This window comes from Pimephales promelas, chromosome 10 (genome assembly GCF_988280905.1).
Source record: "Pimephales promelas chromosome 10, fPimPro1.hap1.1, whole genome shotgun sequence".
Lineage (NCBI taxonomy): Eukaryota > Metazoa > Chordata > Actinopteri > Cypriniformes > Leuciscidae > Pimephales > Pimephales promelas.
Genome location: NC_142778.1, coordinates 31,256,808 through 31,271,078, shown reverse-complemented (window position 1 = coordinate 31,271,078; position 14,271 = coordinate 31,256,808). Strand labels below are relative to the sequence as shown.

General features: G+C 36.8%; 2 protein-coding genes across 6 annotated transcripts in view; one reads left to right on the top strand and one right to left on the bottom strand.

Moving 5' to 3' along the window:
- plin1 (perilipin 1) overlaps nucleotides 1-14,271 on the bottom strand; it is a 95,289-nt gene that overhangs the window by 13,841 nt on the left and 67,177 nt on the right. For 2 of the 5 annotated variants that reach the window (XM_089116467.1, XM_089116468.1), the window contains 3 exons: nucleotides 5,089-5,284; nucleotides 1,182-1,264; nucleotides 825-1,089 (listed from right to left, as the gene is read on the bottom strand). In XM_089116467.1, coding sequence (XP_088972593.1) covers nucleotides 825-1,089; nucleotides 1,182-1,247 — 331 coding nt within the window. In that variant the 5' untranslated portion in view covers nucleotides 1,248-1,264; nucleotides 5,089-5,284. Of the gene's footprint in view, nucleotides 1-824; nucleotides 1,090-1,181; nucleotides 1,265-5,088; nucleotides 5,285-5,543; nucleotides 5,905-14,271 lie in introns of those variants that run through there. The other 3 variants (XM_039684095.2, XM_039684094.2, XM_089116469.1) reach the window with 3 other exon arrangements.
- Nucleotides 7,707-8,852, top strand: LOC148977442 (SCAN domain-containing protein 3-like). Its single transcript, XM_089116624.1, has one exon. It carries the CDS (start codon nucleotides 7,707-7,709, stop codon nucleotides 8,850-8,852), a length of 1,146 nt encoding a protein of 381 aa, XP_088972750.1.

Here is a 14,271-nt window from a genome sequence, read left to right as displayed (position 1 = left end):
ATAAATAATTAATTGCTAAATTGCTAAATAATGGTGTGATGAAACACCCTCTTTAAAACATTCTATTAATAGATTATGCAATTTGATGCCATGAATGAGAATACGTGCCACTGGACACATCTCTGTAGAGAAACAGACACACAGTGGACACTTAAAGATGAAATATGCAATCAACAGAGAGCAAAGAGGAAACAACACTAGTAGTTCTTCCAGGCAATGAGTCACTAGACTTAATCAACACTTGTTTCTATATTAACTTTATCTGTGTCTCTAAGACTTGAAATACAATCCATAACACAATAAAACATTTTTAAATGATGTAGTTGATAGAAAAAATAGAATTGCACAGACAATGTTTACATTTAACAGAATAGATGCAATTGCTAAATGTATGGTTTAACTAGTATGGAAGCATATTTATGCCACATAAGAGAACAATGCTTTGGAAAATCGTAATTTTGACATCAAAATCATAATAATAAGTCATAATTATGGCATTAAAAAGTTTTTTTAAACTTTTAACGTTAGAATCATAGCTTTTTGTCACCCTCTTTTTGTCATTGTTTCATAATCATGATTTACCAAAACTTCCATATGTAGTCCAAATGATAAAGCACATGTTCAGGGACTTTAACAATAACGTTTCGGTGACATCTAGTGTCTAGCTTTTAAAAGCACATGCACATTGCCGCATTGGAATTATTTGATATGCAGTATATGATTATCTTTTACAAAATGAGAAATGAGGAACGTTCACAAAAATATGCACCCATATTCTGTAGGAATAAAGGGGCAATAATAAGCATATAACCTTATTTGAATACCTGTCTCAGCTGAAGATACAGGAAGGACGTATTCGACCAGGTTCTCCGTCAGACTTAGAGCCCTGTTGGCTCTCTGTTCGGCCAGGTACACGAGCTTGCTGTTAAGGACAAACTGTATGCCGTCCCTTATGGCATTCTTGCTCTGCTGGTACCCAGTAGATACCTTGTCCAACACAACATTAGAGGTTTGTTTGATTGGACAGGCGATTCCATCTTTGGCGGTTTCCAAAGTTGAAGACATCAGCTCTTTGATATTTGCTGCCAGCTGTTGTGGGACAAGCAAACAAAGTACATGCATTTTAAATGTCTGCCAACTACGGTTAAAAGGAACTTAGAGAGCAGTTTTAACCACATTACCTCTGCAGGCTGAGACAGCAAGGCCGGTACCTTCTCCTCCAGGCGGTCCAGTCCTCTGCAAGCCATTGAATTGGCTGCTACAACTATGAATAATACAATTTTACATTTTATACTTAAGAGAGAAACATTAAAATATAAGCTACTAACACATCTTTCAGTAATGCAAGCATATGCAGATACCCAGCAAACACAGAATGTTCCCCTAACGTTACCGAATGGTCCCGTGAGGTTATTTTTTGGGGAACCAAACAAGAACGTTATAAGAACGTTCCATGTAGGTTATTTTTAGGTTCCATTTTTATAACGTAAGGAGAATGTTCCGGGAACGTTCCCTTGACCTTAAGGGAAAGTTCTAGGAACGTCCTGAGAACCAAAAACTAACGTTCCCAGAACCTAAATTTGTTTGCTGGGTTCATTTGATGAAAATATGAACAGGCTCTTTAAAGGGATAGTTCACTTTGAAATTAATTTTTGATATGTTCCAGCTTACCTCAAGGGCATCCAAGATGTAGGTGTCTTTGTTTCCACAGCATTTTTAATTTTGACATTTTTTGGTCAAACCGTTGTTGTCTGTCAGTCATATAATGGAGGTTAAGAGGGTCCTCCCTTGGTTCACCTCGAAGAGCATGCACAGAGAACTCAAAATTAAACATGATTTAATGACTCGTGAATGTAAGTACACACTGATGGCCTAAGACACGAAACGAGCGGTTTGTGTGAGAAAACGAACAGTATTTATATTGTTTTTATCTCTTGTTAACAGCCGTCGAACTGATCTGAACCGAACTGAACCGTCTCCAGACGTTACGCTGGAAGTGATCCCTCGCGCGTCTACGTCACACATTGTTTACACAGAGATTTCGTAAGTTTTACCTTTTACTAAACATATTTAGATATATCGAAATCGTCTTCCATTGCGATTTCCCGTATATCTACATGTATAGTGAAAGGTAAAACTTACGAAATCTCAGTGTAAACAATGCGTGACATAGACGTGCGAGAGATCACTTCCGCCGTAAAGTCTGGAGACGGTTCAGTTCGGTTCAGTTGGACATCTGATTCAGACGGCTGTTAACAAGAGGTAAAAACGATATAAATACTGTTGGTTTTCTCACACAAACCGCTCGTTTCGTGTCTTAGGCCATTAGTGTGTACTTACATTTACGAGTCATTAAATCGTGTTTAATTTGGACTTCTCTGTGCATGCTCTTTGAGGTGAAACCTGCATTATTATATGATTGACAGACAACAACGGTTTGACCGAAAAATGTCAAAATTGAAAATACTGTGGAAACAAAGACACCTACATCTTGGATGCCCTTGAGGTAAGCTAAAACATATCAAAAATTAATTTCAAAGTGAACTATCCCTTTAAGAATGTTTCCTAGATAACGGTAACTGTTTTCTATTTTAACACATTTTCAAACATAATTAATTCCTGTGACGTAAAAGTTAAATTTTCAGCATCATCACTCATTGAGGGGCGCGTATTGAGGGATTGGGACAGGGCCCCTGTCTGTTTCAGTTCATGTCACGGAGTCGTTGTTGAATGTCACACTACACTTCTGATGTCTGTTACAAGTCTGTTCTTGTTTTGTTTCTTGTTTAGTTTATGTATTTGTTATTAGACTGATTAAAATGGATTTCGACCCTTGCATGGATGGCTATGATTCTGATTACTTGGATTTTGTCCTTTGCATGGATGACGACGAATTGAAGTGCACTGATTTTAACATTACTATATTTTGATCAACCCATTCCTCTGTATTGTCCCGTGACAAGTTTAAATACTGTAGGCCTATATATAACATACACAGAATGCTGCAGTTACATGGCCTATACTGTACTGAATGTGGATTATGCCATACCAGATAACAAAATATCAAACTATTAGCTCATTACAAAAAGGAAATCTGGTGAGTCAGAGTGCTAGTAACATGTAATTACGTCTCTCGGCAGATTAGTCTTGTGTAATGCTCAAGTGGGTCCTTGAAGGGTTCAAATATTTAACATGATTGCCCAATTATTGATCTAATCACAAACCATGTCAATTTTGCAATTCCAGACAATTGCCCAGGCTGCATTGCATTTCTCAACTTGTATTTGAATTCATGTAACAAATATACAAAGGAAAAAAAAAACAGCAAAAACTAAACAGCACTTGGCCTATATTTATTAGTAGCCCATTGTTCAAGTTAAATAAATTATCTGTCACTATTAGATCACTATTAAATGTAAATGAATTTGTCAAGTCAGGAACATGCAGTACAATAATCAGGTCACTGAACTGATAGATTTAGCATTGCCCTGAAAGCAGAGCATCCACTAGTGGACATGACAGACTTACTGCGTCTAGACAGACTCTCTCCGCCTGGAGCATCAATATCCACATTTTAAGACCAAAACACCTCATTTTAGGCTTACCAGATTACTCATTTTTGCAGGATCTCACTAAAACAGAATTGATTGCAATACAAAAATAAGATATTAGGCTGCTGGATTTCTTTTGTTCTTCCTATATTCTGACTGATTTATTGTCAAACTGGAATCTGAAATGCAGACTCTATTCCTTTAAATCAATTTGAAGACATTAGATCACTAATTGTCCCCAAAACACAAAGACATTCTATAAAAACTGATCATTTTACTTGCGGGTCTGACAAGGAAGACGTACATACATTTTTATTTTAAATCTATAGGTTTTAGTAGCGTGTTAAGACTATTTTCTAAACTGTTTTAATTATTCTGATTTATTTTGATTATTTTAATTTCTTCTATGTAAAGCACTTTGAATTGCCATCGTGTATGAAATGTGCTATATAAATAAACTTGCCTTGCCTTGCCTTGCCTATTTTCTTCAGATTTTTTTAACAAAAATGTAAGAGATAAACATTTAAACTGAATTGTTACACCTTTTGTGTTTGTTTGACCCGAAGGTGAGCTGTGGCTTTACACATTTACATTTACTTTTATGCATTTGGCAGACGCTTTTATCCAAAGCGACTTGCATCGCATTTCAAGGTAGGCTACACATTTACATTCTTATCACCAATCGAACCCATGAACTTAGCGTTGGCACTACAGCTCTACTGTTTGAGCTACACATGAAATTATGCTGCTTTTTTAACTTCTATTACTTAGATTTGTCTCAAATTACTTCTGTAAAATCCATTTAGCTTCTTTCCTAGTCATTTTAATGAAATATGAAATATTTTCATTTTAATGAAATGAAAAACTCATTTTAAATGGTTAACTTTTAAGGAATTAATTTGATTCTAATTAGTTAAATTTAATTCATAATATTGCTTGTAATCTGTTGCCACAATTTTATTGATTAGATAAAGCATATTAATTTTTACAGTGTACACTCACACACACATTTTTTCCGTCCTCTGAGACTGCATTTTGTTTACAGACATCATGCTAGCGCATACACACACTAATTCTGAAATTGAGATAAAACAATAAAAAAATGTCTCAATGTATTTGTCAAGCAAAAGTGCATAGAGCAAGACTAAATTTTAAAAACGGAAAGAGAAAAAACACATTTTAATTTGCTGCCACCTACAGGTATTGATGGAACATTGCAGAGTGAAAATGATTTTTTTTTTATATGAAAGTAAAAGAGTATGCAAGTAAAATGAATATATTTAGTTTGAAAACATGTCAGAGTAATAATGTGTTGTTTTGTTTGAAAAATAATATGTTGGTTACATAAATTTAGACTGTTTTGAGCAGAGAAAGTTTCAATTAATTTTTTAAGAGTTCATAAATAAAAATTTTCTCATAATCTCTTTTCTTGCATTGACTTACATTTTGCTTATGTTCCACCGGGTGCCGTTTTTAATAATTTAGGAGGATTAATAGCATAATGACTTTTAACAATACAGAAGATTTAAAGACTTACGCTGGGGCTCCAGTACATGGAGGGCAGGTTGCAAACTCCAAACAGCCAAGCTGCCAGCCCTCCTCACACCTTTCTCATACAGCCCACACACAGACCTTATGATGGAATGAGACTGTTTCGTACTGGTGTACGTCTTCTCAATGGATTCGAGAGCAGCACTGACAGATCGAAGATTGAGGATCCGAAGAAATACATTCTGGAAGGAAAAACTTGTCATGCTTCTTGTTCACTTTTACACTCACACATGAAAAAGCCCATTAAAACAGTGCAGTCATGAGTTTCTTATTTAGCTTTCTACTACAGTTTTTAATCCAGTTTTAGCCCATACATTTTCATAGCCTATATAACAAAAGTGACCCCCCAAAAGAACAAATGCATTCATATAAAAAAAGTGAAAGACAATAACCTTAAAAAAAGAAAGCTGGAGGACACCTGTCACAAAATTAAAGCAGTACCTGACCCTTCAAAACATCACCGGTGTCCTTTTTTTCAGACGCCATCTCCGATAGTCTTCAATGAAATGGTGAAATGTGAGAGAAACTTTAGCTGGTCTAATCCCTCATGTACACAACCATCTCGTGACAGAATTATTAGATCATGAGTAGGATAAAGCATGGGCAAGTCTCACAGTAAAGCTCAGTAGCCTATATAAGACTGACATTAACAAATCACAGTCCTACTCTGAGTCTGAAATGAACTACACCCACCGAACACTGGCAACCTGTCATGATTTCAAAATCTCTCCCGAAATTATGCAAATGTGTTTTATTGCTAAATCCCAAAGTCTGTATTTACCATGATGACAAACTGAAATCAATTTAGGCATGTGCAACAGAAAAACCCAACGTTTGCCTGGGTGATGGTTCTAGGCCTGATGAAAAAATGTTTAATTTAGTTACATTCAGCCTAAAATGATCTTCTCTTCAGCCCTAGCTTTACCATGAAAACTGTTTGAAGAGTTAACAAACCAAATAAGACCAGCATCTTAAACTGGTTTCGGGTGTTGTTGTTTTTTTTTTTTAGCAGGGCAAATGCGATGGTCTACTATTTGAAAGTGGCTTGCAAAGTCAAAGATGGCTGAAATGTGACCACCAGAGGGCAATATTTCACTGTTGGAAATGTGCAGCATGTTAAGCCTAAATATATTAAGGTCATGTAAACACTAACTAGCGTTATTTTTGCTAGTTTTTTCCTCATGTTGCACGTTTTTCCCTAGTATGTTCTGTGATGTGAATAACATCTACAACTAGGCTACTAGATGTCCGTGTTCCACAAGCACCTGTCACCTACAGTATATAATTTTTGCCACTAGATGTCAGAATTTCTCTAGCTTCTACTACATTCACCCTGAAAATGCTGTGAAAATGAGCCCATACTTTTCAGTCAATGACGAAAACTATAAAACGATGGTTTAATGTTTTAGCACATAAAGGAATGTTTTCTACATTAGCTTTCTAGCATGAGATGTTTTCACAAAGAGAAATGTTTATAGAAATGTTTAAATGTTTACAAAAGCCTGTTGTAGACGTATTTTTTTTTTGTGAAGGACTCGGAACATGTTTTTTTCAAGGGAAAATTAAAAGGATGTGACCTTTACGTGTGCTCAGGAGAACCTCTCTTTCTCTGAAACATGAAATTGCTTTTTTGCTCAGGATAATGCCAAAAGAGCTCTTCTGTAGGCTGTATTGTTAAAGGGACAGTTCACCCCAAAATGTAAATTTGCCCATGATTTACTCATCCTGCCATCCTTTGTGAATATGATATGACACTCTTCTTTTTCAGACGAATACAATCTGAGTTATCTTAAAAATTGACCTGGCTTCCAAGCTTTATAATAGGGTGAATGGATGTCTGTCTTTGGAAGTCCATCAAAGCGGATCATTTCCTGATTAAAGAGCTTCACGTGTCTCTGGGGGTCAACAAAGGCCTTCTAAAGTGAATCGATGCGTTTGTGTGAGAACAATATCCATACATATCCATACATAATCGCTTCACTGAAGGTCTTTATTAACCCCCCAGAGCTGTTGCAGCACTTTAATCATGGATGGATGCACTTTTGTGGACTTCAAAACATAAAAGGCCATTGATTTACTGCCATTATAAAGCTTAGAAGAGCTGGACATTTTAATTGTATTTTATCATAACTCTGATTGTATTCGTCTAAAAGAAGAATGTCAAATACTAGGATAGCTTGAGGGTGAGTAAATCATGGGCTAATTCTCATTTTTTGGTGACCTATCTCTTTAATGTGTAGTCATGCAAAGAGATTAATTCAAACGATAGTCTAGCCCAGTGGTTTTCAAAGTGGGGGCCGCGGCCCCCTGGGGGGCCGCCAGGGGGCGCTAGGGGGGCCGCAGCAAGTTGGAAGAAAAAAAATGTAAGCAAAAAAAAAATTATATATTTTATAAAAAATTTTAAAAAATACAAAATATATATTATATATTATAAATATTATAATGAAATAGCATTATAATAATTTGTCGCATATCTGAACATTAAACTTTTAATGCTAATCTTTTTGATTGGCTGGTACGCCATCACGTTATCTGTCAGTGTAGCCTTGGTAACAACCGCCAGTGCTCAGCTGTTCAGCTATTTAGCTGGCTAGCTCTATCAAAATGGATAGATTTTTCAAAAGGAAAAAACCTGACGAGCCAGCTATCGAAACCTCAGATAAAAAAAATCAGAAAACGAACTCCTGGCCGAGTAAGACTCGTAGGTATGACGCATCATACATAAAGTATGGATTTACCTGCTTCACGCAGAAAAATGGACACGAGTGCCCCAAATGCGTTCTCTGCCTCGAGATCCTCTCCAACGAATGCTTAAAACCATCGAAACTTCAACGTCACCTGAACCTGAAGCACCCAGCAGAGGCCGAAAAACCAATCGACTTTTTTAAAAGAAAGGAAGAACATTTGACCAGGCAGGCAGCAACATTCGTGCAGCAAGCTACTGTCCCTGGGAGAGCCTTGAGGGCATCATTTTTGGCTTCCTTTCACATTGCGCGAGCTAAAAAGTCGCACACAATTGGGGAGGATTTGATACTACCAGCTACCCGAGACATTGTTAAAGAGCTACTGAGTGAGGATGCTGCCAAGAAAATTGATGCTGTACCACTCTCTGATAACACTGTGAGCAGACGTATTGGAGAAATGGCTGAGGATGTGTCTGCTCAACTGTTGGACCAGGTGAGAGCTAGCGAATATTTTGCACTGCAGCTAGATGAGAGCACGGATGTGGCGAACGTGGCAGAGTTGCTTGTGTACATCAGATTCATTTCCAAAGAAATGTTCGTTGAGGAAATACTGTTTTGTAAAGCACTGGAAAGTAGAACCACCGGGAAAGAGATTTTTCAAGTTCTGGATGAATATATTAATTCAAATGGACTTGACTGGTCTCGTTGCGTGGGTGTGTGTTCTGACGGGGCCGCGGCTATGACTGGGAAGAACAGTGGGGTGACGGCTTTCATCAAACAGAAAGCCCCGAATGCGGTGTTCACGCACTGTATGCTCCATCGAGAAGCATTGGTGGCTAAACGGTTGGATGATGAGCTTAATCAGGTACTACAGGACATAATTCACATTGTAAACTTTATTAAAGCCCGCCCCCTGAAACACAGACTGTTTGCTCTTCTTTGTAAAGAAATGGGAGCCTGTTTTGATGGATTGCTGCTTCACTCAAACGTACGCTGGCTTTCACGCGGCGCAGTTTTGAACCGTGTCTATGAGTTGCGGAGGGAGGTTGCAGAGTTTGCTGGCTGACCGTTTTACAAATCCAGCCTGGATTCTCAAACTTGCATATATGTCAGACATTTTTTGTCATCTGAATGTGCTTAACCAAAGCATGCAAGGGCGTGACACATACATCGTGCATATGCAAGACAAAGTGCGTGCTTTTTCCCTGAAAATTACACTGTGGTCAAACAAGCTTAAGGAGGGAATTACAGAAATGTTCCCACTATTACACCAAGAGCTGCTGTCATCTGGTGGTGAATTGGACACAATTTCTCCACTGATACAATCCCACCTGGAGCACCTCCAGGGATATTTCAGAGACTATTTCCCTGACCTTGACAGCACTCATCTAAACTGGGTAAGGAACCCATTTGCCCCTGATGTAGGCACTTGTCTGGACTTAAAATCACAGGAGGAGCTGATTGAGATGACTACTTCATGGGATTTAAAAACTAAATTTGAGTCTCTTTCCCTCTCTAACTACTGGATTTATGTAAGAAATGACTTTCCCATCCTAGCTGAGAGTGCTCTGAAATGCCTTCTTCCTTTTGCAACCACTTATTTGTGTGAGTCTGGATTTTCAACTTTAAAAGTACTTAAAACAAAACACAGAGCATGTCTAAATGTGGAGAGTGACATGCGTGTTGCACTGACGGACATAAAGCCCAGGCTTGACAAACTGTGTAGGAGCCACCAGGCCCACCCATCCCATTAATATGCTCTCTCTCACACACACACACACACACACACAATGTTGTTGAATGTTGCCACTAGACCCAGCCTTCCCATTTGTTCTCTCTTCTTCTCTCTCTCTCTCTCTCTCTCTCTCTCTCTCTCTCTCTCTCTCTCTCTCTCTCTCTCTCTCTCTCACACACACACACACACACACACTCTATCTCTCTCTCTCTCTCACACACACACACACACACACACACACACACACACACACACACCATCTTGTTAAGATCTTTTTCCATTCACTGACACAGATACAATATTGAATGTTGAAATTACTGTACAAGATATGAAGATATGTGAATATTTGACATACAAATGTTATTATTTCAACACCAATAAAGGTTAATGGATGTTCACCTAGTCCTAGATGTTTTATTTATTTATTTCTACATTTGCCGTAGTATTGTCGATGGGTTCAATAACACATTATGGAAAAGGGGGGCCTTGGCCAGAACCTAGTGGTATTTGGGGGGCCTTGTCATGGAAAAGTTTGGGAACCCCTGGTCTAGCCAGATCAATAGTCAACATGATCCCAGTGAATCACAGCTGGTGCAAACATATCCACATAGCTCAGATGCTATCTTAACTTTATTTTGTTATTTCGAGAAAAGAGTGCAACGAATAAGTTTATTAATTTAACCTTCGCTCTCAGCAGCTTGGACGGTGTCTGGATGCTTGTTAACATGTCGCTGTAAAGGTTTTCCCAACTTCTTTTTTTTTTTTTTTTTTTTTACTTCTAAGCAAAAAAATAAAAACAACTGAATTACTTTCAGTCTCTTGTACGTTACCTTGTAGAGTAGAGTTTAGACTATGGTGCTAGCGTGAGCAATAAGTTGCTTCAGTTCACTTAATGGCTACCGGTGTCGCTATTAAAAAGGTTTTCTGAATTCCACACATAGCCCTTTTGAAGTTATTTTATTTAATCTAGATGCAAAGGCAACAATTCTTATTTTTGTTTAAATAACTAAAACCAAATAAGCTTAAAATTTTAAGAAAATCTATATAGAAAAAAATATTAGAAAAACTAATACAAATTGAAAACAGAAAGAATACTAACAAAAACTAGATCAGTGATACTATATCAATGATTTCTAAAATAAGCAAAGGAAGTGAAGTTCTTTTTTTGGAAGTTTCGTTATGTTGGCAAAAAAAAAAAAAACATTAATACATGTAAATTAGGCCCTTTAGGTTTTTTTTAATTGATTTTATTTCAGTTTCAAAACTGTTTTGTGGTTTTAGTTTCATAATATTATTTTTATAATAATAACCATGATTTATAGTTTTTCCAAAAAAAGAGATATAAGAAAAATGCATTATATTGAACCTGGACATTCCTTATAGTTCAACTCTATTAAAATGCATTGAATGATGAATACAGCCATACAAAAAAAAAACCCTCAACTTGGAAATTATGACTCACTGCATATATGAACAAAAAACACCTTGACTAGTCATTCTAATTGAGATCACTGATTCACCCCTAAGGATTAGCTTATCCACAGCACTCTTTTATTAGTTTAGACTTTGCTTTACCTGTAATAAATGTTTCAATTCAATCTAAATGGGTATAGATCCAGGCAAAAAGACTTTGTCCATTATGCCAACTAAATAATTATGATTCGCATTTCAGGGACACATTGTGACAGAGGTGAACAGGAGTGCTTTTGCTGATACACACACACTGTCTGTGACTGCATGTCTCAATGATGTGGATCCAGCCGTGTCTATAATAGCATCTGAAATGTGTTTCCAGCCACATTGGGAGCTGATGGTAAGAAAAGCAAATAGTATTTTTTGCTAGTAAAGTTGAATATGCGAGTCCGATACCATTTAAAGCCGATATTATCAATAGTGATACCAATGATGATAAAGTTAGAGACAAGACCAAAGAAAAAGGCAACAAAACAATTCAAAAGGAAACAACAGTCACTAAGGAGCTTAACAGACACAAAACACAAAAACCAAAGAAGTGAGAGATCAAAGGAAGAAAATATTATTATCATACCGCAGAGATGAAAAATAGATTGCAAGATAAGAATTAAGGCCAGGATGATCATTTCAAAGGCATCCAGAAAATGCTGTGTACTGCATCTTAGTCAACTATTATGCTGATCAGTGTACCGCAAGAGATTTTAAATGTGGCATGAAATAAAAAGTAAAAAGTGACAATTTCCTGAGCTCCAAATCAGCATATTAGAATGATTTCTGCAGGATCATGTGAGTAATGATGCTGAAAAATCAGCTTTGACATCACAGGAATATATTATATTTTAAAATATTACTGTATAGAAATTATAATACTGTATTATTATTATACTGTATTATAAATTACTGTATTTTTAATCAAATAACTGCAGCCTTGGTAAGCATAAGAGACTCCTTTCCAAACATAAAAAAAATCTCAACATTTTGAACATGATTAAATGATTTGATTAAATCAATCTCCTTCATTGTATTAACTCACTTTTTCCAGTTCAATCAACTTAAAATTTTAAGGCAACCCAGGTTACTTACTTTAAGTTAAACCAACAATATTTTTTACAGTGTAGTAATCACGACATTTTTTCTTTAGTCAAATCAACTTAAATAATTTATTTAGTTCAGATAACATATAATTTTGAGTCTCTGATGATTAAATCATTCTCCTTCATTGTATTAACTCACTTTTTCCAGTTCAATGAACTTAAAATTTTAAGGCAACCAGGTTACTTACTTTAAGTTAAACCATCAATATTTTTGACAGTGTCAGTATAGTGTGTGAATGAATAAGTCAGGATGATTGCAGCTATATATTTATTCCGGTAATGAAAATAATGCATATTGCTGGAACGTTTGGTCATTTGTACATTGAGAACAATATAATAAACAGTAGCTTTTGTTTCGTCCTTATCAACTGAATGAACGTGTCCTATACATAATCTACACTCACCTAAAGGATTATTAGGAACACCACACAACTGTGTTTGACTCCCTTTCGCCTTCAGAACTGCCTTAATCCTACGTGGCATTGATTCAACAAGGTGCTGAAAGCATTCTTTAGAAATGTTGGCCCATATTGATTGGATAGCATCTTGCACTTGATGGAGATTTGTGGGATGCACGTCCAGGGCACGAAGCTCCCGTTCCACCACATCCCAAAGATGCTCTATTGGGTTGAGATCTGGTGTCTGAAACTTGCAGGATATTACAATATGATGTCCTCAGATGTCAAAAGCTTGAGGAAAATTTGATTTCTCAGTTCATCACCCCTTTAAAAACATGCTGTTATATGAACCATAAATGGCTCCCTTTATGGCTCCCATAAAGCAGTTCCCTTCATAAGGCATTGCAAGATGTCTTTTTGGGGCCTGTATATTCAATGTTACATAAAATTTAACATGAAACACCTAAATGTGCAGAACTGATAACTAAAATAATATAAATAGAATAAAAAGGTAATCCATCAAGGATCTGTTTGATGATTGGTCATCGCAGTGAGAATATTTGTGTTCAGTGATTGCCTATCAATGCAATTATCAATTCCAAAAAAAAAAAACAACCTTTTCCTAGAATATATAAGTCACAGCTGCAGTCAAAGAAGGTCATCTGATGACTGTAAGCCTATTGATAGAGCAGTACGTTGTCATTGAATAAAAATGAAGCTAATACATTGATGTCTACTTGCAGTAATGCAGCATGTCTCCTCTGAGCTTGCTTCCCACAGGCACAGAAAGCCGATGTGACTCACTAAAATCCTGTATGCCATCCCTTGAGACTCTTATTAAGCGAACACAGCAGGGGTTAAGATGGGCCATCTTCCTTCTATCTCACATCTACCAACAGCCACAGGAGAAAGTCTACCAGAAAGTGTGGTATGATCGATGCACAAACTACTATCAAACGACATCTTAAATATTGCTTTTTTTATGGTTCCACTGGACTGCAATAATCTTTTAGTCGGACTATTTTCCCTCATAAAATAAGCTAGTAGTACTGACTTAATCAAATTTCCAGTTATTCATTTCATGTCATGTCACAGAATGTGCATATCTACTAACTAACTCCCCAAAATAGTGCTGAAATCGAAAACACTTGCTCTTCCCCGAATGTGCTAATGTTATAACAACCGTTATGAAAACTGTGCTGAAGGGCGAGTCTGTGGGGATAGAGAAATCCATAGCTGGAGACTTTTGCCTCTGTTGGTAAAAAAAAAAAATTAGCCAATCACCATCGAGTGATTGGGCTTTCAGTCTAGCCTCCCTTGGTATATCAACGTAAATTAGGAAATATTAGTTTGAACTGCTACAGCTGATAATGTACCAACTTAAATATGGAGAGTCGAGCTATTGAATATTTGATTACCAACAAATTTACCAAGTTACCATTCGAACAGCAGCTACAAATTAAAAGTTAAGGAAGACTCCGCGCTTAACGGTGCAATTACTCAGGTTGTCGAAGTTAATGCTTCTTCATTTACTTTGAATGAGTGATCTAATGCGTTGCCAAACCGAATTGTGGGTAAAGGCATGTCGCGTCACTGGCGTCGCTCATAGCAGACGTTGCATTTTTTAATTAATGTGTGTGTTGTTTGTAAACCGATGTCTGTATGTACTGTTCTCGTTCTTCTTTGTTTGTTTGATTTGGACCCATAGGTCTGAAATAAAGAGTAATAATAGTAATAATAAATACTTTTTAAGCACGGTCACAGGCTTCATCAAATCAGATCGCC